Here is a 23,561-nt window from a genome sequence, read left to right as displayed (position 1 = left end):
ACCCAGTGAAGATCCCGATCTCCAGAGGTAACCAAAATGTGGCCAGTGGGCGCAAGCACATCCAACAAAGTCTTACAAAGACAAAAGTCTTACATCAAAAGTCTTACAAAAGTCTTACATCTCTTACAAAGTCTCAATCCAGTCCTACTCCTGGAGAGCCAAGTTTTTGCAGAGTACACCTGTCCACGGTTGGAGATCAGCTCTGCAGGATAATGGACCTCAACAATGGACTTATAATTTCTCCAACACACCTAATGCTAAAGACCTAGGCTGCGTTCCAGTCCAAAATTGTCATGCCCTTCACTCGCTAACTTCCCTCCGTCTCGTTCACTCGGATGTACGTCATTGCTTACGTTGCACAAGTGCCCACTACTGGCGGAAACTGCAATGGGTTGAATTGGAACGTCCTAAGCCCTTTATCACTTCCATCCAAATGTTTATGGGTGTGTTTGGGTTGTTTTAAATAAAATATATATAATTAATATATCATAGAGTTGTTTGTTGTGGTGATGACTAGACGAGATCTGTGGTGACATCACAATCGTACTGCATTGTGGGACATATAGCTGCCTGAAGTGTACATATGAAATAGACTCGCTTCCTCTGTCAAAATTGAGGGAGGAGGGTCTGTCCATATAAACTTCCCTCGTCCACTTCACGTAGTGGAACGCCCTCCAAAATGGCGGCAGGGATTACCCCGAGGGGAAGTGCTTAGGGAAGTTTGCAAGTGCGTGTCTAAAAGTGGACTGGAACGCAGCCCTAGAGTAGCTGGTTCTTGGTGTGTCAGGAGCTAAACTCTGCAAGAAGGAAACACACCAGGAGCAGGATTGGGCACCTCTGATTTCAGGAGAAGTGGTCGTTCCGTCACACATTGGACCTCAACATAGGGGTGTGTGGTTTCACGATTTTTTATTGTGATCGATTAAAAAATGTCTCCACAATCTGCTTTGAAGACCTGCTCTTCACTGAATAACTTCAGTAGCTTTAATAAGAATCAGTATATATACACTGTATATAATTTATACAGTGAAGTCAATGTAGTGTTTTATTTTTACATTTGTTTATTCAATTTCAATTACTTGAATGCTACTGTTAAATACACCTACTGTGAAAAAATAAAACACTCTTTATTTAATTGTTTTATTATATTGTAATTATAATGTGCATCTTTGTTATTATTTTTAAATCTTAAATCTTCGCTCACCCCAACTTTGGCCTAAATGGTCTGTCATTCTTTGTTTCTTTCATATTTTGTTACCTTGTAAGGCTACATTTTTCAAATAGGGTAATTAGTTTTTCTGTACTGCTCAGTCACAGTGAAAAAAATCTTGAATCGTTTGTGATTTTCCTGGAAAAAAAAATTGTGATATGATATTTTTGCCACTACCTCAGCATTCAGCAAAACAGAAACAGCTTTTCACTGCCATTATAAAGCTTGGAAGAGCCATTTTTTTTATATAACTCTGATTTTATTCGTCTGAAAGAAGAATGTCATATACACCTAGGATGACTTCATGAGCTAATTCTCAGTTTTGGTTGAACTATACCTTTAATTTCCATAGCCTTTTTAAAAAATGTCCCAATCAGTGTGACCGAAACAGTTGGGCAGGGCTTTGTTTTCTCCCTCTGGACACACTTTGATAACCATGGTGATCTGTTTTTCCCGACACTCAAAGCAAAACACAGAGAGATGGTGCTAAATGGCAATTATCGTTTAGATTCCTGTCAGTAAAATCTCACTAAATTCCTGTGGACGAACTGGCTGTCTCTCTGGCAGCTGAGAATCTCTGGTTAGTTGTTTGTCTTCTCTGGTCATTGGAAAGATTGCTATGTGTTTGTGCTATTGTGGCTGTTCCTATATTTAGCAAGCATGCTCACTTCACATGCATGTGATTAGTGAGCAAGATTCCCCAATCCGAGGGATGGTTTGCGAAAGTGAGTCTGACTCTGCACGATACAACCCTGCAATGCCGCATTTCCACTAAGCACTTTGGTGTAGACCGAGGGCATCCATCAAAGGGCCGAAGAACAAAAGTACTGGAAAGTCCAGGCAATGCATTCTTCCCTCTCCCCGCTTGAACAATAAGCCTGTGAGTGACAGGACGAATTGCATTAGGAGTAGGGTTACATCAAGCACTCAGAATAAACTAGACTGTGTTTATTGATATTGGAGAAGACAAGCAGTTTGCATTTTGACATCTCTTTTATCTGTCTTGATGGTGGAACAATAGAAAATCCTTAGGTTCTTGTTTGATCTAGTAATGAGAACAGATGCGGACCTGGACACTAGCAGATGTCCTACAACCATGTGTTACATAATAACCTAAACAACCAATGAGTGTTACATCTCTGTCTGGGAGCAGACCCACACTCTCTCCTTGTAAAGAACTCAGGCATTCATATTAACCGTGATTTGGAGGTCTGGAGGTCACCAAGTCATTGTACCAGTAGGCACTTCTGCTTGACTAAAGTATTCAGTTGTATCAGGAAACAGATCACCCTAGGTGCATCTCCCAGTGCTAGTTGCCAACATTCATTGAAAATGCACGACTTTGTCGCTGCAAATCATGAAGACCCTTATGACTTATTTAAAATTCCAATGGCATTAATAGTCAGCATCATAAGTCAGAATCATGTATGTTGCATGTGAAATATGCACATCTTTAGTTCAATTTGGCCGTTCCATCTACTGGTATCGGCGCATCCCTAGTTTCATGCAGTTTATGTTCAGAGTGTGAAAGTCTACCACTTAATCTTGCACATTATTTCTTCACATTTAGGTAAGTGGAAGGCCCTTTAAATAAAATTTGTGTTAGTCACTTCTTCTTTGTCTTTCAGTAACGCCATTGGCTATCACTAAATGTTTTCCACGCTCAGTACAGATCTGTGGTCAGAGTCTGTCAGTCTGCAAGACTGTTTGTTGTCAGAAGCAAATCATGCATCGGTTTAAAATGTGTAAGTGCAAGGTTTTTTTATTGGTCAGGAAGTGCTGTGCATTGAAGTCACATTTTCTACTTGTTTTGTGCTGGCGAATAAACTCTGTCAAGTTGTTTTGGGGGATTTCTTGTGGACGGGCAAAGCTGTTTTAACAGCTCACCAAACTTCAGCCCGTCTTTTATAATGGCTTGCAAGTTTTGAGAGGTTTAAGAACAAATTAAAAATGACGTCGGTCCAAGATCTGTAGTCTGAGAACTTTTGGTCTGGTAATGAAGTCACTAGACATTCTATTTTTCTATTTTCTAGACATTCTAGAATTCTATTTTTATCTAATTATTCACCAGGATTTGAGTAGTAGGGTGGTTAAAAAAATGTGTGGTCTACGATAACATATTCTAATGATTTGTGCTTCGTGTTTGCTGGGTATTTGGTGCTGGTGCTGCCCCTGCATGCTGCAATGACGTCACTTTTAATGAAGGGGTCTCCCCCATCTGAAGACAAGGTGGGAGATATCTGCTGCAGGACATGTATAATGTGTCATCTGTGTTTTAAAAGAAATACACTACTATCAGAGCATATTAAAAGAAATAATTCACCCAAAAATGAAACTCCTGTCATCATTAACTCAATGCTACGTTGTTCCAAATCTATATGACTGTAATGAAGGTCAATAGGATCCAGATGAACATTTGGTCCCATTGACTTTCTTTGTATGTATAAAAGAAAACAACGACAACACAGAGGACACAGGACGAACCTGGGGGCCTTAATTATAATATTAATTATAATAATGAATAATATATATATATATATATATATATATATATATATACCAGGCTCCATAACATGTGAGACTGGTTTTCTACAGATTTGGGATCACCGTACATGTAATATTAATGATATCACATGCTTGTCTCTTGGAAAATGCAATTTGTCAGTAGGTTGAGTTGACACTAGTAGTAGCTTGATTTAGGATGCAGATGTAAATATGTTCATTACCAAAAACCTGAGTTTGTATGCATATGTAAATATGTTCATTAACAAAAACTGTAACATCTGTAAAAAATTTAACAATCAAATTTTATAGGATAAAATGTAAATGTTCTTACTAAGTTAGACTCTACTTTTATGAAAATTACTTTTGGTCTTCCATAATATCATACACTTAGATCATGATAATCACAGGTAAAACCACACATGGCACATAGCAATATGGTTTCTATGGTATCTAAAATGGCTTTATGATGTTTATTCAAAACACAATATACAAAGTGCACAAAACTGCTTGCTTATAAACTTTTGTAGTTTGGGGGCTATATTTCATTACTACATGTCTACATTAATAATATAATAAAAATGTGATATTAATATTCCCACATTTCTGCTACAATACCATACAGTTAGTGTTACTACAGCAAATCCATAGTAAATATTGCTGGTTTGTGGATTGAAAAGTATTATAACTGGATTGTTGTCGCACAATGTTTCTCTTGTTTTCCACGTCAGTGTTATTGAGAATGTCAGCACTGTTTCATCTGGCTAAAATAGTGTAAATAACCAAGATATTTGTGGTTTGTAAGAAATATTCTGAGAACTCTGTGCTTCTCACTGGATCTCTGTTTAGAGGTAGCGTGATCGGGACCGGTCAGCAAGTAAATGCAGTTTGTTCTGAGCATGCGTTGCGCTGTCTTTTGGGCAGAGCTAATAAATGGTCCATCCATGTGCTGCGCGGTTCAAACGAGTAGCGCTGTTTCGTTCCGCGTTTGGCGCGTTTAATGTTTCTTAACATTATGTATGTTTCTGAAATAACAGCACTAATCAGTTTTCAAATTGTCAAGTTGTCGCTCATGGTTTACTGCTACACCTGGCCTAAAATCTAGTGCTGTCACCTTGTGTTGACTTTGCAACGGCATGATTTGTAAATTATGCGTGGTGGCCCACATCTTAATATATTTTAATAGACAAGCTGCGGGCTGTTACTTTGGACACCCCTGATTTAACAAACTGCAAAATGACTCGTGACACAAATATATTTGAACTTCCTGATTTCCTTTTAAATTACCATCTGCAATAACCATTTTGGGCCAATTACCTTGAGTACAGGCCTGTGGCTTATTGCAGAATCATTAAATTTGCAGTGGATGGGAAAAGGGATTGCCACATTGTTGGATGTGAGCTAATCAGTGATTTTCCTAGATGATGCTCTTTCATTTAATAGACCCTATAATTGACTGAAGAGATCTGGGAAAAACACATTTTGAAGAATCACAACTCCCTAGCGTCTCAGTTTTGATTTCTTGGAAATGCAAGTCTTTTGCCCGGTAGCGTGAGTGCTCATCAAAGGCTTTTTAAGGCTCATTTGCTCTTTGTTTCTATGGATGGAAAGTTAACACATCGCTGCGAGGCCCATTAGATGCGGTGAAGCATAGACCTCTCAACCGGCTAATGTTTGTTCACATCAGGAAATCCCCATGCGGGTTTTTCAACAGCTTTTTCCCCCTTTCTCTTTTCTTGTGTCTTATGACGTTCCACACACCCTTGCACTTTATTGTCTAATGCCTTGCCTTTTATTTACATACATGTTCTTTTCTATTAAACATTCTGTTTTTATTCTCTTTTTGATTTTGAATTCTATCATCATTGAGACAAACCATTTTTTTTTTTAGCTATTGCCACATTTATGGTTGCCCATGTGCGCTACTCAAGTGATTAATAGACCTATCATGATTTTGGAGCTAGCACGATTGTTTAAACATAACATTCAATATCCCATATGCCTTTATGTTATTGTCAGAAACCAAAGGAGCGGGTTTGCTTGTATTGGTGACACAGTGTGTAACAGGATCCACATCACTCCACTACTGTCTACAGTTACCTTATCATCTGGTACAACCATGGCACTTCTTTATGCAAAGCTTGTCAAATTTGATGAAATAAAGTGAATTCGCAGTAATGAGTGCATGCCGACACAAAAAATGCGGAAATTACGTCATCTAATCATGTGTCTTTCTCCATGCAGACATACATGCCAGAAACACTCCTCTTCCTGAAATGACTGTTGCACCGTTTTGCCAGGAACCATAATGATGAAATCACTTGCTAAACTCTTGGTTTCCAACATACTCTTTAATAACTTTCGTAACAGACACCATTGTACCGTGTGGATTGTGTCTCTTACCTCTTGCTTTGCATCTATGAGCCTCTCTTGCGAGGACGGCTGTTTTTGAATGTCACAAAAGATTCTCAACTTATCCTCTCAGGTCTCACGCAGACACTTTAGTTAAGCAGGTCCCCCCTGCCCCATACGCCAGCCTCCCCTTGAGAGGTGTAATGGAGACGGCAGATGAGAGGAGAGATACAGGCGTCATTGAATACAGGCGTACTCCTGCACATTGTGCCAGGCTGTGTCTGGTGGAAGCTAACACCCTGTTGTGTTTGAGGTTCGCTCGTGGCCGACCGATGCATCAAATCAGCTTGGGGGCATTCTCACAATAGTACCTTGAGAAAAGAGCCAGCGCACCTTCTCAGAATGCTATAGACCTCTTATGAAACTTTAATGATACACTGCTCCTCTTTTGAAGACTAGCTTGCTATCTTGGCGGTTTTGCAAGGGTGAGGTGATAATACGCTCATGCATAAAGCCATCCACTGCTGTCGTGTCTCTGTGGAATTAACAGCCAGTAAGGCGCTCCAATACTGCAGCTGCGTTCTTCCAGAGTGCCGTGACCTTATATAGAGATGCGAATGGAAAGAGCTCATCATCTGCACAGGTGGCTGGTTGCTGGGCTACAGGTGCAGGCTGATTTGTCTCAGTGACCTAGACTGCAGAGTGTATTTCTCTCTGTGGTGATCTTTAGATAGATTGTGAGTTTTGATAAAAATGTTAATGTGAAACAGTGTGTGAAATCTAGAAACGGTTCGAATTTTTCTCACACACTTGCGGTTCTCATTAATGGCTGGTACTTCTTCTTTCCCTGCTTGACGACACAGTCTGCATTGTCACTCTTATTAGACAAAGGCTAAAATTTTGACTGTTTTGACTATTTGCTTTTTTTATGTATGATGTTGAAGGTCAGGTAAATCAGAAACATCTGAAGAAATATGTGGGTATCTAGTAGGTAGCGTGTTCAATTTAAGACATTAAAGGTGCTGTATGTAGTTTGTTTTTACTGTACTAAAGCATAAAAGTACCATGAAATGTTTGCAGAAATTTTAATAAATATGCTAAGTTCAAATATTTGGTTCTCTGAAAAGCAGTGCTGTTGAAATGCTTGTTCCGTGTCTGAATGTCTGTTTTTGTTTTGGTCTGTGTGATCCCGCCCACACTGCCAAATTACCCAATAGAATTTCGACACCAGTTGCCAGTTGGTGGAAAACAAAGCGTATTGCAGCCATTGAAGCCAGCAAATGAATCTCTGCAATAAAAACATTGCACACTTATATTTTACATTAGCTGATCAACTTATGCTATCCATTGTCAGTTGCACTCTTTCCTGTTGCATGTCCTCAGTCAGGTTACGCACGTGAGCGTCGAGTCTGAGGAGGACGGGGCGGGGGAAACTACTCTCTCCAATATTTTGAATTTGGACTGCAGTACCCATATCAACTGTTAGCTGTCAATATAACATACTGCATCTTTAACCCTCTGGTGCTGTTCTGTCATTTTTGGCCGCAAAAAATTACTTTATGTATTTTTTTTAACTTTTTGTAAAGGTTTTGGCACTTGCTATGTGAACACACACACACACACACAAAAAAGTATGGACATGATATGAGCCTCCGATATATATTTTTTATGCTCATGCCCACTCTCCCAAAAAAACAAAACACGAAAGCAGTAGTTTGCCTCGTTCATATCGTTCGTTCCCGGTAAAAATACTAGTATGCATGACAACACACACAAAAAAAAACTCGCCATCAGTTGGAAAGTCCTCTTACCTCGATAGACATAACTGGTTTTGAAATAGCCGGTTCCTCTGCTCAGCTGGGTTGACCGCTGATCAGCTGGGTTGCTCATGGCGAGGGGGAGGGACAACAGTTCCTTTTTACAACAGTGTGTTTGAAAGCATTTACTACCAGACACTAGGGGGAGCTTCGTAGAGAAAAAACACTCAGGCTTGCCTGGTGTCCCTTTAAGTTGGAAATTTCAATAAAAATGGTTAACAAGTAATAAAGGGATCATTTCATGGAACTACTCCATAAATTTAATTTAGTACCATAAAATCCCATAATTATTATTTTTTTTAAATAAAAACATTGTTTTAGTTTGATACTGTACATTTATTCAATTTTTTTTTTTAAAAGGTCATTTTTGTCCACTATGCAAGCAGCACCAGAGGGTTAAGTTCATGCAAATAGTTATAAAGAAATTGACGCAATAATAATAATAAAAAAAGTGAATATATTTGAAAATATAATTTATTCCTCAAAGCTGTATTCAGCATCATTACCCCAGTCTTCAGTGTCACATGATCCTTCAGAAATCATTCTAATATGCTGATTCTCTGCTCAAAAACATTCATAACATTCTTATTAATATCAGTGTTTAAATCTTTTCAGAATTCTTTGATGAATAGCGAGTTCAAAAGAACACACATTTGGTCAATATAATGCTTCCTTGCTAAATATAAGTATTATTTTATTTCTGAAAAGAAATCTTACTGACTAACTTTCAAAAAGTAGTGTGTGTATATATATATATATATATATATATATAATTATAATTCTATCTATATTTACAGCTTTAGCTGTATCTATATCTAGCTTTCGTTACATCTATATTTACAGCTTTAGCTCTATCTATATCTAGCTTTCGTTACATCTATATTTACAGCTTTAGCTGTATCTATATCTAGCTTTTGTTACATCTATATTTACAGCTTTAGCTGTATCTATATCTAGCTTTCGTTACATCTGTATTTACAACTTTAGCTCTACAGCTATGTTTAAATCTTTATCTACAGCTATTTATATATATATATATATATATAATATGTAAACAAGGGGAGTACCAGTATTGTTTCAGTTCATGCAGTTTGTAGTCAATGAAGTGAATAAAAAAAAAAGCACCACCAAACATCCTATGGGACCAATTAACACATTTTACCTTAAGTAACCTTTTTATTTTCAAGTAATCTTTTTAGTCAGTGAAACGAGCTCTTCTTTATGAGCACAGTTGCAGCTGTGGTTGTCTGCGAGGCAGGTGTGAGGTGGTTTCTGTTAACCTGCGGACCGCAGTGTCTTGCTGCTCCATGATGTCACATGGGACCCAAGTGTGTTCCAGCCAGGGTTGCCATAGTGGCAGAACAGACGCCCCTGTGAGAAAGAGTCCAGACTCCCTTGCCATGATAACCAGTGTCTATTTATAGACAGCACTGTTTATTGCAGTGGGAGCGTTACGGCAACAAAGGGAGGGCACCGTCTGAAGCGTCTTTCTTTGTCCAGTAAGCCTTGAACATAATTTGCTTGTTGTTCTTAACCCTGTCTAGTGATGATAAGATAATGACCGGAGGAACCACTGGCTGGTATTTGAACTGAACAAGAAAACATGGCGTGCTTGTGTACAGTGTTTGTGTGCACTGTAGTTGGTTGTTTAACTGACACCACGCACACACACAACACTTCCATCGCCCACCCGTTTACAATGAAGTCACACATGGGGATTTCCTTTGCTCTGTTCTCGCTTTGCATTCAGCGTGCAACGCTCGCTTGCGGACACGAAGGTTTAGAGAAAAATGCTTATGCTTAATTATCACATGCTTGTCCCTCATTGACGTACTTATTTCAATCTTCTGTGGCATCTGATTAGTCATTTTGAAACGGCTCTTTTTCTTTGAAGTCATGTGAAACATGAAATTTGGCATGATATTTTTTTTGTCTGATGTCATCCTGTTTTTTCATTTCTTTATGTTTTAAGGAATAAAAACGAATTAGAGGACAGATTGTGTCATTTTAAAAAGCAAACAGAATATATGACATCAGTGAGTCTCAAATCAGTTGTGACAGCAGTCTGTGTGTGATTGCCATCTACAGGTGAAGCTGGTGAAGTACATCAGTAAACAGTTGGAGTGGAAGCAGAGTGTTCCAGAGAGCGAGCGACCGCTGGTGCTGGACTCTTACCCACACCTCACAGACTGGCTCCACACCATCAACCTCCGGACAGAACTCATAGAGGTAGCAATATGTGTGTTTGTACTCAATGCATTTGTTTCTTAGTTCCTTTATTGCCTTGAGGAATTTTAAAGTTGACCATATTTCCCTGCTTCGTGACCTCTATTCTGCTAATGGACCATCTTTGGGTGTTTTTTATTTATTTTTTATTGAAGGGTTTTAGTTTACATATACAGTATAAGTGACTGTTTTTTCACACTTTAAGAATGTAGAATAAATATAAATAAATACATGCATGCATAAATAAATTGAATAACATTCAGAATAATATTTTAAAGTTTTTCCCTCAATTTTGCATTATCTACTAACCATTTTATTAAACATCACATAAGGCACTTCTGTAAAGCATGGCCTCTTGTACCTAATTGCTGTTTCTGTTTATTTTATTATACAGCAATATTTAAAACATGAAGTTTGTTTCTGTTTATTTTACTATACAGCAGTATGTAAAGCATGAAAGTACAATATAATCTCTTCTCTTCTTCTTAAAGAATGTCTGTTTACAAAATGTCTGTTATTGGAGGGTTTGGACAGGGGAGGAAAGATGTTTTGCTTGCTCGCTCGCTCGCTCGCTGTGGTCTCTGTGGCGTTCCAGCCCTCGGTGGATCCACACACCTGATCCCACTCCAAAGCTCAGAATGTGCAGTGTCAGCCACTGTGTTAAACTCTCCCGTCGGTCTGTTTTTAGACTCCAAAAGGGGTCTCTCTCTCTGCCAACCAAACCTCCCTCCCCCCCTCGCCCCCATACTGTCATACACAAAGCTGACCAGAACAGCACTGCATTCATGACTGCCTGGCAAATGCGTAGACTTATTTGTCTTCAATAGACAAGGAAACACACAAACAGGGAAATAAAGAGAGCGTATACAAGACTGAGGAACAAAACTTTAAAAATAAAAACAATTTTTCCTAGTGGGGACGAGAGAGGTCACTTTGCGGCTTGCCTCTGATTAGCTGACTGCTTCACTTCGGTCACTGCGGTAGGACAGCATGTTTATTTCCTTGTGTTTTTTTATTGTCTCTTCCAGTTTTCCTCTCTCTTAGATGTCCCAAAATGCTTGCCTTGTCGTTGTAAACAGTCCATTTCTGTCTGTCTGCCTGGTTTCACTTTATGGCCCAGATTTTCCAAGTGCTGACCCAATTGTACCAAAATTGTGTATTGTACAAAAGTAAACAAAAATGTCTTTAACTTAAATTAAAATGTATTGATATTAATAATTGTATTATTATATTAATAATTGTAATGATTTAAGAAAAATTCTATTATATTGGCAGTCAGTAATTTACCGCACAAAACATTGTGGTCAGCATAAACTATGTTTATTCTTTTTGCAAGAAAATACATTTAATTTAGTCTGGAAAATATTTTGATTTACTTTGAATATAATTGCAGTTACATACAGTTATGTTGACTTTTATTTTATTTTATTATTCTATTTTATTCCTATAGTCTGAGACCCAATTTTGAGTTAAGTTGCCCTAATCACTGCCCTAACTCAATAAGTTTGTTCTTTGCTGTATCACACCAGGCTGCTAGAGAGTGATTCACAGGGCAGGAATGCATGCATGTGGCAGGACACCCATAGGCAGCCTGCCCCTCTCGGAGAGGACAGAATGGGATAGAACTTTCTCAGGAAGAGCAGAGGAATGCTATTCCTCTTGCACTCTCAGAAAAAAAAATGGTACAAAAGCGGTACCCGGGACAGATATGTACCTTTGAGGAACTAATTTGCACTCTTTAGTTACCAAAGGTGTACCTTTTGAAAGGGTACCTCCCCAGTGACAGTGACCTTTTTTATGAGAGTGTGTGGCCATCAAGGTGGGACTACGGCCAGTTTGGTTGTATTTGCATGATTAGACAGCTTAGGGGTTTCATTGGAGATATTTTGCATATGTGTGGCTTGTGGTTCCTGGTGCGTCTACAGAACTGCTAGGAAACACCCTTGATATTGTTACTGCTTTGTGAGTATTTGTTTACACTGCAGTTACTAGAAATGGAGAACTATCTAGGGTGTCATCATACTGTGACTGATTATAATCATATGTGGTGTTATATAAAAACTGGTATCATACTTTATATCTGAGCATGTTTAGTCATACTGACGTCATGATGTCACAACCTGCTTCATCTGATATCATGCTCTATATGAAATTACAGTTGACCTACAAGTATTAGGCATTAAAGCACACAAGTATGTATAGCATCTGTAAGCTAATGATACTAGCACTTTTTTTTTTATAACTAATGACACTCTTCTTTTTTAACTAATTATTTATAGGGTGCTTTTTAGTGTTTGTATGAGGTCACTCAGTTCCCCTTAGGTTTTGCTTGAAATAATGCTTATGCTATATTTCTTTAAAATAAACACTACTTTGGTTTAAACATTTGTTATGTAAGGCAATAACATTAAGAATTTAAGTCAGATGTCCAAATACTTTCGGGGCATATGTAACCATCTGATCATATCCAGGGTTATTATCATCAAGTGAAAATATTAAAAACATTTTTGTTAATTGAAATAAAGCTGAAATAGTTTAATTATTCATATAAATATTACATGCAGCACTAAAATTAACCACTGGAAATAAATGTAAAAAAACTGACATAAAATAAAATCTAAATAGTAATATTTAAAAAAGACAACAAAAAAAATAACAAAAGCACAAAACAAAGTTACTAAAGTATAAAATAAAATATATACAAATGAAAGCTAATTCAAAATATTAATAAAAAACACAGATGAATACGCATCTGTTGTGTGCGAGAGTCAATGAGCAATAACCAAGAGTTGACGTCACTACACTTTATTTTGTATATTGTGACTCATTCCTTGAAGTTCCCAGCTGCCACAGTCTACTGGCATTTCCCATTGCTCAATAACAGTGAGTGAGTGGAGCAACAACCATGATGCACCATTCAATTTTGTGTTTCTCTTTTTCTTGTTGCTATATTTTGTAGTGGTGACTGACTATGAGTTGCTTATGGTATATAATGCTGATATTAAATTAACCAGGGTTTAGAGCGTTTGAATTTAGGCAGTCCAAAACATGCCAACGTGTGTTATGGAGAAAGTCTAAAGGGCACAGGCAGGAGTGGTTGTCTGAGTCATATTTCTTTTTTGTGGGTCACATCCTGTGGATCCACTACAGGCCTTCCTTAAGGCAAAGATAAAGAGAAAGAGATAGAAAGAAAAAAGAGTCCGTGACAAAAGCAATCTCACCCAAACCTCTGTTTCCTGTGCTGTACCCCCTTTCTTGCTCTTCTTTGTTCCTCTAATGTGGCCTCTCTTTTGGCCCAGGATGATCACTCATGCACAAAATGGATGGTGACAGGTCAATGAACGACTTAGGCCAGCCTAACCCTCATTAATCTTAGTTTCACACAGTCGCAAAGACATCCTGCTCAGTTAATAGCATCATAAATGGTTCTTTTTGAAGAACATGTGGAATTTGTGATGTCGGCTCAGTTAGCGATTGTGGTGATGACAAGGATGTTCAAAACTGCATATTTCTGAAATCAACTATTCAGTGGGTTGCCTGAACAACTAGTCGGATAATCTGTTTTAAGGAAACTTTGTATAATTAGGCTGGTTTCAAGTTCACCTGACCACAGTCAGAAGCGTTTCTAAGGGGGCCTTACCATAGACTGTAAAAAAAAGATGGACGACGCCCCTTCGCTCTCTTCCATTGGTGAGAACTAAAGCCGCCAGTGTCCCGATATGGCGCTGACATCTTGGAACTTGAGTCTGCGCAGTAGCGATATCGGGACCAGACCTGCGCAGTAGTGAGCAGGAAGTAAAGCCGCGAAATCAACGCTCCGCCCTCACTCTCACAGAATGCACTCTCCCTGAGTGCACTTTTTAAAAAATTGATTGCAGTACGACAAGAGGCTTGTTAAAATAAAGTAAATACAATCTCCTTAGTCCTCCGAAGATCCTGAAAAAAATGTCCGTTGGTGCTTTAGTGACTACTTCGCTCGGAGAACCTGTCAATCACAGCTGTCAATCATGACGTTACACCACTGTTTTTATAGCATCACGTAACTAACTAAAAACCAACTTATTTTTGAAACAGACACTTGAACTTACATCAGCGTGATAAAAACTACAGTAAATGAAAGAAACCACCTTTGGAAAAAAGATATTTGAAGTGTAATTTAATTGTTTAGTTGGTCTCACGTCCCGTTGAATAACACGGGGAGGCGGGGCTTATGACCTATACTAGGACCAGTCACCAGTGGGCGATAGAGACGTTTTGGCTTCACTTTTCAGGGCTTGTGCGGCACCCTTGGGCCTTACACAAGAGAAACAGAATGGATCAGAATGCAGAGTCTTGAACGTTTGAACTATTCTGAACCTGAAGTGGCATTTTAGAAATGCAAAACTATTCAAAGCATGGCATTTTATTTTATTGTATTTATTATTTTATCTTATGTTTTTATAGAGAAATTTATCTTTTGATAATTAGTTTTCCACTTTTGCCTGTGGAAAACAAAATGTCAAAGCTAAAAGTCCATGGTACTCTGGCTATCAAGTTTATTTGCAGTTTATTTTGCAATTTATTTGCTATACTATTGTCACACAAAAGTTAATTTTTCATGCACATGTTTTCTTCAGTACTGTTTTATTTTATTTCTGGTAGAAAAAATATACTAATTTGTCATACACACAAGTTGTTAAAAATCGTCTTTCATGTCTTTGGTCGGAGGTTTTCTTCAGGACTATTTTATTTCTGGGAGAAATCGGTCTTTTGATTATTAAATTATGGCACTGTGGCTCAATTGACCACTTCAACCGCATTGAAAACGATATGTCAAACCTGTCAAATTTAGTTGCATTTATTTATTTATACTACATGGGAAAAGAAATGATACAAATTTGTCATACACAAAAGTTGTCAAAAGTGTTTTTGGTTGTATTTCTTCTGGACTACCACTACACCCCTTCCAAATAAATAAATAATGTAGTTAGTTAGCTGCATATTGCCCCTGAGCCGACTAGTTGACTACTGCAACCCATACTTAGTTGAGATAAGGGATGTTAATCTGCACACAGGAAACTGAACGGCTCAGTTGGTGACCATGTGTTTTTAGGAGGAGTGTCCAGAGCTGTGGAGAAACTTCCCAGGCATGTTCACAGGAAGGATAGAGGGGAGGGACGTTGGGGAAAGGGAGGAGGGACGGGGCGAGTAGGAGGGGAAGTTTGGGTTGGAAGGGAGCAGCTCTCACAGCGTGACTGACTTCTGAGGAGAGACTTTGATTTGGTGTTTCTGGGATATGAGATTTAGGAAAGGACAACTTCAGTGGAGAATCTCTCGTGGTATAGTATTCTTGACTGCTTCATGTTTTGGAGTCTCATTTTAAGACTGTTTTGTTTTTGATGTTTGTTGGTTTCCTGCCTGCATGCAAGTGGAGTATCAAGAGCCTCTGTGGTCATAGAAAGTCTGCAGACGAAATTAGCAACGGCAGATATCTACTAACCCTATGTTTGAACACATCAGGCTTATGTCAAGAGGCTTGCAAACTCACAAGCTTGTGAGGAAGTTCCTCATTTGCTATTTGTTTGAGATACTTATCAAGTTGAAATTCCACTGAAGGGCTTTTTGAGGGAGGCTTTGGGATTTTTATCCATTTATTTTGTTTGTGAGGACACATTTTGCCACTTTTTCTGATTGATTGTAGTCTCACTCTACTAACAGACCAGCAGTAACCATCACTGTCAACGACTTATTCGTAATAATTATTTGTTGGGGGAGTTTACCTGGATGATTTGAATTGTGGTGGGTGGGAGTTTGTGTGTGTTTGTTTGGACGGAAACTAGCATAAAATGCTGCGTCTTGCTTTTAAGTTCAAGCATCACTCCCTGTGTTACGTCAGCTCATAAACTCCGGTAAAAGGCATGTTCAGACATCACCTCGGTATCGGTATGTGTCATTTCACCTGCTCTCTGCCCCGGCTTGTCTGTTTTTAACACAGCAATTCACGTACTTATTAACTCAGATGTATACAAGTCGTATAGATCAACCAAGATTATTATGTACATGTCCCTGTTGTGAGAACAGAGAAATAGAGAAATAAACAATAATATGTCCATTAGATTCATTTTTATTTATGTTTATGGAAAGATTGCAGATTGGTTTGATTTAGGCTCCGCTTAAGTTAATATTGGTCTCTTGTTCTTCCAGCTGTAAGGTAAATGTGTGGATACTAACTAGTATCCACACATTTACCTTACAGCTGGAAGAACAAGAGATCTTGGTTGATAGATACTAGTATTTGGAACAACATCTTGGTTGATAGATACTAGTATTTGTTGAGAAGAGATCTGTGCTCTTAATTCTGAGATCTCTGGCTGTTGTTCAAAAAGGAAGTCTCCATAAGGATGCTGGAAGATTCCCATTCCCCTGAGTAGCCTGCATGCCATTTAGAAGGCAGTTTCACTTGTTTATGTTGTGCTGTAATACAAACACAATTACATGTGTAAAGAAGGAAATGCCACTTTTATTTTACATTTATTGTTGTTATTTTTAACTCTACATATTTAGAAAATGTTTGTATTTTAATAACAATATATATTTATCAATATATAATTGATGTATTTGTGGATTTATTTTTACTATAGTTTATGTAAGGGATAATCCACGGCTAGCTGTGAATTAAACGATTTTAATGCACGACATGGAGGCAAAGAACCACCCGACTCGTTTTAATGCACAGCTAGCTGTTGATTATCCCGGTTATACCATGGCATTGACAACTTAAAGTTGTTACTGATGTTTGCAGTGCAATATTTGACTGAAAGAGTAAAAATATCTCTCGCGCGAGAGATGAGAGATGCATGTGTGAATTACCTGTTTCGTCAGGATCTCTCTCAATGAACAACTTTGCTGTGAGTTTAATTACTTAAAAACCAGTGATGTTACCACCTTGTCGCTTAGAAATATAATGTAGCAATTCAGTAGCGAAGCTACTACAAAGTCGCTGTGCAGCATTGATAAGTTTCTGTGCTCCTGAATGTTTCTGTGCGCATTGCGATCTCCGAGGCTACATTCACGCTGCAAGCCTTACTGTGCTCAATTCCGATTTACTGCTCAGACCCAGAAAAAAAAAAGTATAGCTGTTGTATGAAAAAAATCTGAGGACGTTAAAGATTTCAATGAAGAAGTTTATTGCAGCATAGCAGTAACAAAGTGCACAAAGCATTTTGGAATCCAAAAATGAATCACAAATAATCTCTGCTCAAACATTTTATACTGCATTACATTCGTCTTCCAGCTCAACATATAAATTAAGCTTTGTCTTAAATGTAAATTGAGGATAGCAATGAAAGTGATAGCCTTCCGTTCCCACATCTTTGACATTCTTTCAGATGGGAACACCCAAATGTTAAGGTGATAAGATTGTTTGAAATCCCTGATAGTCATATTCATGCATCCTTTTTTAACACAGTATGGTTCTAGATGGCCACTCCCACGCTATAAGTGATATAGTATCACTCCAGTGGTACTATTTACATATTACTGAGATTAGGAGGAATTGTCTCTATGATAATTAAGCTCTTTTTAGGGAAGGAGCATATTCTAATACATATCTTGGAGTGAAAGCTGGGTCTTCAGACTATAATTTCTTACAGTAATGTAGGAAAAATGATGAGGACTTTAAAGATCTTGATGAAGAAGTTTATCACAGCATAGCAGTGACAAAGTACATGAAGCACATTGGGTTCATCTGTGCCAGAATGAACCCAGACTAATCCCTGCTCAAACATTTTATACTGTATTACATTCGTCTTTGTGCAGGCGATGAGCAGTGCTTAGTTTCCTCCATACATGATGCTTGGACCTGAGGTTCATCAGACTAGGCCTGTCACGATTATGAAATTTGGCTGACGATTAATTGTCTAAAAAATAATTGCGGTTATGCCGATTAATTGTCAGTTTTAGGGCTTTGACGATTAATTGTCTGTGTTAGGGCTTTGGCGATTAATTGTCTGTTTTAGGGCTTTGTGCTTCATTCATTAAATAATTGTGATGAATTTAATCCTTTGTAAGTTATAATTTTGCAGTGTAAGATTACAGTTAACACCTTTAAATATTAAATAAATATATTCAATAGCTATGACAATTTGTTTATTAAACTTAGTGAGTGTATAAATCAGCAGCAAAAAGTAATTTTTGAAAACATCTGCACAGTAATTTAATAAAATCTAAACATGTTAATAAAAACAAATGTGCACAAACCATGATAATATGATACGCTTCAAAACAGAGCGGAACAAAGCGCGTATGCGCATCGCGGGTGCAGAATGATGTGCTTAATACAACATGGAGTCACAGTGCGCAGCGCTGCACAAGTGCGCATTTAAAAGTTCACGGCACAAAGCGAAGAAATGTCGAGGGCACAAATCCTAGTGTATATCAGTCCAACAGTTTATTGATCATTTGTTTCTTCACAGTTTTAAACTCCAGTTATTGTGCGTCTGATGCCAATTCATAGTCCTTGTGCTGTGTAGGCACACGGTAGCGAGCGAGTCATTTAGAAACCGCAAAAAACAGATCAAGCATTATAACGTCAATGTCACATTGGAGAAAGTTTTACCGTGTATCCTGCCGTAACCGGACGACGCGCGCTGTTTGAATGCTGAATTGAATGATTGACAGCTGCAGAGTTTGAATGCTGAACGGAATGATTGACAGCTGCAGACGAGTTTGGGAACTTTAATTTAACAATGTAAATATACTGCTGTCCCTCACATTAAGCTATGGAATGGCTTCAGATGACTTTGAATATATTGCTGGAAAATGTAATTAGTGCTTGTCTATTTATTTTGGTCCATGACTCCCCCTTGTGCCGTAGGCCTATAAAAGAGCGCAATAATCGCGGTTGTCTGAAACAATCGCGGTTAGATCAAATAATCGCGATCATACGGTTATTTAATTATCGCGACAGGCCTACATCAGACCAGAGAATCTTGTTTCTTTCAGTCTGAGAGAGTCCTTTAGGTGCTTTTTTGCTATTTCCAAATGGGTTTTCATGTGTCTTCACTGAGGTGAGGCTTGAGTCTGGCCACTCTACCATAAAGCCCAGATCGGTTGAGTGTTGCAGTGATGTTCGTCCTTCTGTAAGTTTCTCCCATCTCCATATGGAGCGTAATCAAAGTGACCATCAGCTTCTTGGTTATCACTCTAACCAAGGACCTTCTTTATCAATTGCTCAGTTTGGCTAGAAGGCCTGCTCTAGGAAGAGTCCTGGTTGTTCCAAACATCTTCCATTAAGGATTATGGAGGCTACATGCTTGTGAACCTTCAACATGTCTTGGTTTTTGCTCTGATATGCATTTTCAGCTGTCAGAACTTTCATTGAGAGGTGTGTGCCTTTCCAAATCATACCCATTCAAGTGAATTTGCCCCAGGTTAACTCAACCCAAAGTGTAGTAACATCCACAAGTGAAATTGGAATGCTCCTGAGCTACATTTCAAGTGTCCCAAACCCAGAAAAGGGTATGAATACTTATGCAATGTTTTTATTTCAGTTTTTTTATTTTGAATAAATTTGCAAAGTTGTCACAAAACTGCTTAAGTTTTGAATGGCTTTTCTGAGGCAAATGTAATATTACGTGACATTTGTTTACGAGCTGTTTTATTGACGTCTTTCAGGGGTTGAGCGGTTACATGAGACATGATGTGGATTTCTGTATCTTTATTTATTGTTTGAATTTCGTCAAATAAAATTGACAAATTGAAAGCTGAGATTTGGTTTCATATCAGAGGTAACAAAATTTATTGGATGGGAGGTACGCTACAAAGCTTCTTTCATTCATCAACTGAAATTTAAGAATTGATTTCAGCTATTTAAAATGAGTATCAATTAATTTTGAGATTGCAAACGCAATTAATTTTAATGTTTTTTTTAAAAGTTTATTTATTTCAACTATAAATGCTATTGTTTGTAACAGATAATAGTACAAAAGATGATAATAATAATAGTAATAATAATAATAGATACAATATTAAAATAAAATATATAAGATAAGATATACAAATATGCAACAGTTAAACAATGGTAATGTTTATATTAACAAAAATAAAATAAAAAATAAAATAAAATAAAATAAAAAGGCAGGGGAAGAGTAACAGCTGGACACCACAGTCAAAGATGTAACAATGATACAACAATAAACACAAGCCCTACATATTTACACATGTAAATACCTGGAAAAACACCTGGAGCACATGTATCTGAGCATCAAATACCACGAGATGGTCATATAGAGAGTTGTGTGTAGAAGAAAAAGTTACAATACCAGTGTAAATCCCACTACTCCCCAGGAAGTACATTTATGGCAGAGAAATAGGATAATAAGGGTTGCCAGACAAAAGAGAATTTATAGGAACCTCTAATTGAATATTTAATCTTTTCCAAGTGTAGGTATAACATCAAGTCCTGAAGCCAATGCGATGCTTTAGGTGGGTTTGCAGATTTCCAATGTAATAACACCCGTCTGCGAGCCAATAAGGATGCAAAAGCAATAATGTTTAGTCGTCTTTGAGTCAGATTCGATTCATCACCTGGAGCACCAAATATAGCAAATTCAGCACATGGCTTCAGTTGTACTTTACATACTTTAGAGAGTGTATCAAATATGGTTGACCAATAAACAGTAAGTGTGGGGCACGTCCGAAACATATGAGTCAGATCCGCTTCTCCAGTGAGAAATCTATATTTTTAACCTAGCCCTATCTCATGCGTCCTGTTATCTATTCATTTACCATGGAAACCACACTGACCACAGCGACAACTGTTGCCGGGCAGCTTCTCAGTCATGCGTTTGAGTAAGCGTGTGTGTGTTGGGTGAGAATTGAAATACGGCAGGGAGACGCCAAAGAGCTCAGGAATGTTGTAGGGTGGAGGAATGTAACAGAGATGGTGGACAGTGAAAGAAAACTGGACTGTGCAGGGTATCTGGACATTGGCTCAGTGTGGTGCCATGCAATGCCAGCAGTCTTAGTGACAGCGAGGGGATTGTAGGGGGCTTTATCACCTAATCTTTCTCTAATTACTGTATAGACTCCATTCTGTCTGTTTACTAGAGCCACATCAGTTTGCACAGAAATACCAAAGACTGGTCAAATAAGACAATATTGAGTCAAGAAGTAATATCTGGTGCTGTTTACTGATCAGTTTACAAGAATAATGTACAGTTAATTATCTGTGTTCATTTCTGACTATATGCAATGATCATCGTTTTATTCTGTCTTCCAGGCAGTCCCTGCGAAGCTGTCCCTGGATGCTCTGCTGCAAATGTCCAGTGCCCAGGTGGAAGACACCATGAAAAGACTGGGCTCTAGCAGTGAGGAGTGTTCCCGCATCACCGCTGCCCTCTCCTGTCTCAAGAGCGCTACTGACACAGGTCACTGCTGACTCCTTCCTCTTTCCACTCTTCATGTGGCCCCTGCTCTAGGCTTTTTACCTGCCTTTAATTCTATAATTTGTATTAAGTGTACATTTGCTCCAAATTGGTTGATTGTTTTTGTGCCACTACTGTTCAAAAGTTTAAGTTTGTTTTTTGTTTTGTTTTTTAAGAAAAAATTATACTTTTAAATTATAAGGATGCATTAAATTGATTAAAAGTGACAGTAAAGACATTAATAATGTTATAAATTATTTCTATTTCAAATAAATGCTGTTATTTAAAACTTTCTATTCATCAAAGAATCCTGACAAAAAACATCACTGCTTTAAAAAAAAAAAACAAAAAAAAAATGAAGCAGCACTACAACTGTTTTTAACATTGACAATAATAAGAACACTGTGTGACACTGAAGACTGGAGTAATGATGCTGACAATTCAGCTTTGCATCACAGGAATAAATTACTTTTTTTTAAATATATTTAAATAGATGATGATGAGATGCGCATGTTGAAATGATATTTGACAAAATCTCATATGGAAGCACACAAACATTTTCGGACTATCGCCAATGTTAGCAAGATTGGAAGCAAAACTTTTAATTTATGACCCAGTGTTATTAATAACTATGACCCATTGTTATTATTATGACCCAGTGCTATTATTATTAAATAAATAATATTTTTAGTTATTAATTTATTTTTAGTTATAAGATTTTTAGTTATTATTAACTAAAAATCTATAAAATAATTATTTATTTCTTTGTCAATTGAAATAAAGCTGAAATAAAATATCAGTATTACATGGAAAAACTTAAGTTGAAGTACTAAAATAACTAAAAACTTAAATAAAAATGTATTAAATTTAAATTAAAGCTAAATATTTCATAATAATAATGACAAAAGCACATTAAAATTTTAACTAAAATGGAATCTCAAAATATAAAAATAAAAGATAATTCAAATTATTAATAAATGCTATATAAAAATACCACTTTTAGTCAAGGTCTGCTGCCCTGTATTGATCATCCACCTGTTCCTGAATTGTCCTAAAGTCTCTCGCTTTTTGTGTTTTAACAGGAGGACTTCTCAGGAAAGAGGGCATCCCGTGGATTGCAGAACCCACTAAACGTGACAGTACCTCTGCTGACCCGCTGTCTTGTTCTATGCGTGCACCTCAGTCTTACAGTCCCAACCCAATCATCTGGCCCCCTTCTTCTGCTTTGCCTGCCCCTCGTTCCTGCGTCTCCGTGTCTGCCCTACCCTCAACGGACTTCCCTACAATTGTCCACACTCGCTGTGATGTGCTGACGGACCCCTTCTCGTCCACCCCGCAGCTGAACTACTGCACCTCCCGGCTGCTGTCCACCCCTCCAGCCACCCCACCACCCAAAAAGTCCGGCAAGCTGAAGCCCCCACGAACTCCACCACCCCCCTCCCGCAAGCTGCTAAACCTCTTTCCCAGCATCACCCTCACACGCAGCAAGAGCCAGAGCCAACTGGCCAACCGGATAGATGACCCTACACCCAACAAGTAAGTTCAGCACTCATTAATATTTCATTTATCAATGTATTGCTCCATGGCATGATGATCTCTTCTCAAAGTTTGCTTTGAGAGGGTTTATTTTGATGAATAAGTGGTAAAGTATTGTTAAGTATGACAGGATTTGTGTGAGTGTGCTTCTGGACTTTAAGGTGTCTTTAAAAGTGATTGTCTAGATTAGTGCAACATTTGCTATTTGACACCTGCATATTATTTGAATGCAAACTAGATTTGCATTTCTGAAATTGCAGAAGGAAATCTAAGTGCTGGCACTGGTTCTGTGTAAATGAAATGCCCTATCAGACCTATCAGATGTCAGTCAGCTACACACAGAAATCAGAAATCACACAGTCACTGTGTGTGTGGCTATAAATGATTAAACACATGCAAAAAAAAAAGAAAAAAAAAGACCAATCACAATGCAGTTTTCAAATACACCACTATTCAAAGGTTTGGGGTCTGTAAACGTTTCTCTTACCATACCCTACAGTACATTTTCTGAGG

At 38.0% G+C, this 23,561-nt stretch overlaps 1 protein-coding gene across 12 annotated transcripts in view; it reads left to right on the top strand.

Annotated features, from left to right (window-relative positions):
* ksr1b (kinase suppressor of ras 1b) overlaps window positions 1-23,561 on the top strand; it is a 43,416-nt gene that overhangs the window by 4,326 nt on the left and 15,529 nt on the right. For 5 of the 12 annotated variants that reach the window (XM_084127562.1, XM_084127561.1, XM_084127560.1 and 2 more), the window contains exons 2-4: window positions 9,970-10,110; window positions 21,368-21,515; window positions 22,595-23,048. In XM_084127562.1, the coding sequence (XP_083983688.1) occupies window positions 9,970-10,110; window positions 21,368-21,515; window positions 22,595-23,048 (743 nt within the window). Of the gene's footprint in view, window positions 1-9,969; window positions 10,111-10,852; window positions 11,088-15,300; window positions 15,426-21,367; window positions 21,516-22,594; window positions 23,049-23,561 lie in introns of those variants that run through there. The other 7 variants (XM_084127557.1, XM_084127566.1, XM_084127564.1 and 4 more) reach the window with 2 other exon arrangements.

Source organism: Abramis brama, assembly GCF_963993115.1.
Source record: "Abramis brama genome assembly, chromosome: 10".
In the NCBI taxonomy this organism is placed as follows: Eukaryota; Metazoa; Chordata; class Actinopteri; order Cypriniformes; family Leuciscidae; genus Abramis; species Abramis brama.
This window is presented reverse-complemented; position numbering and strand designations above follow the sequence as displayed.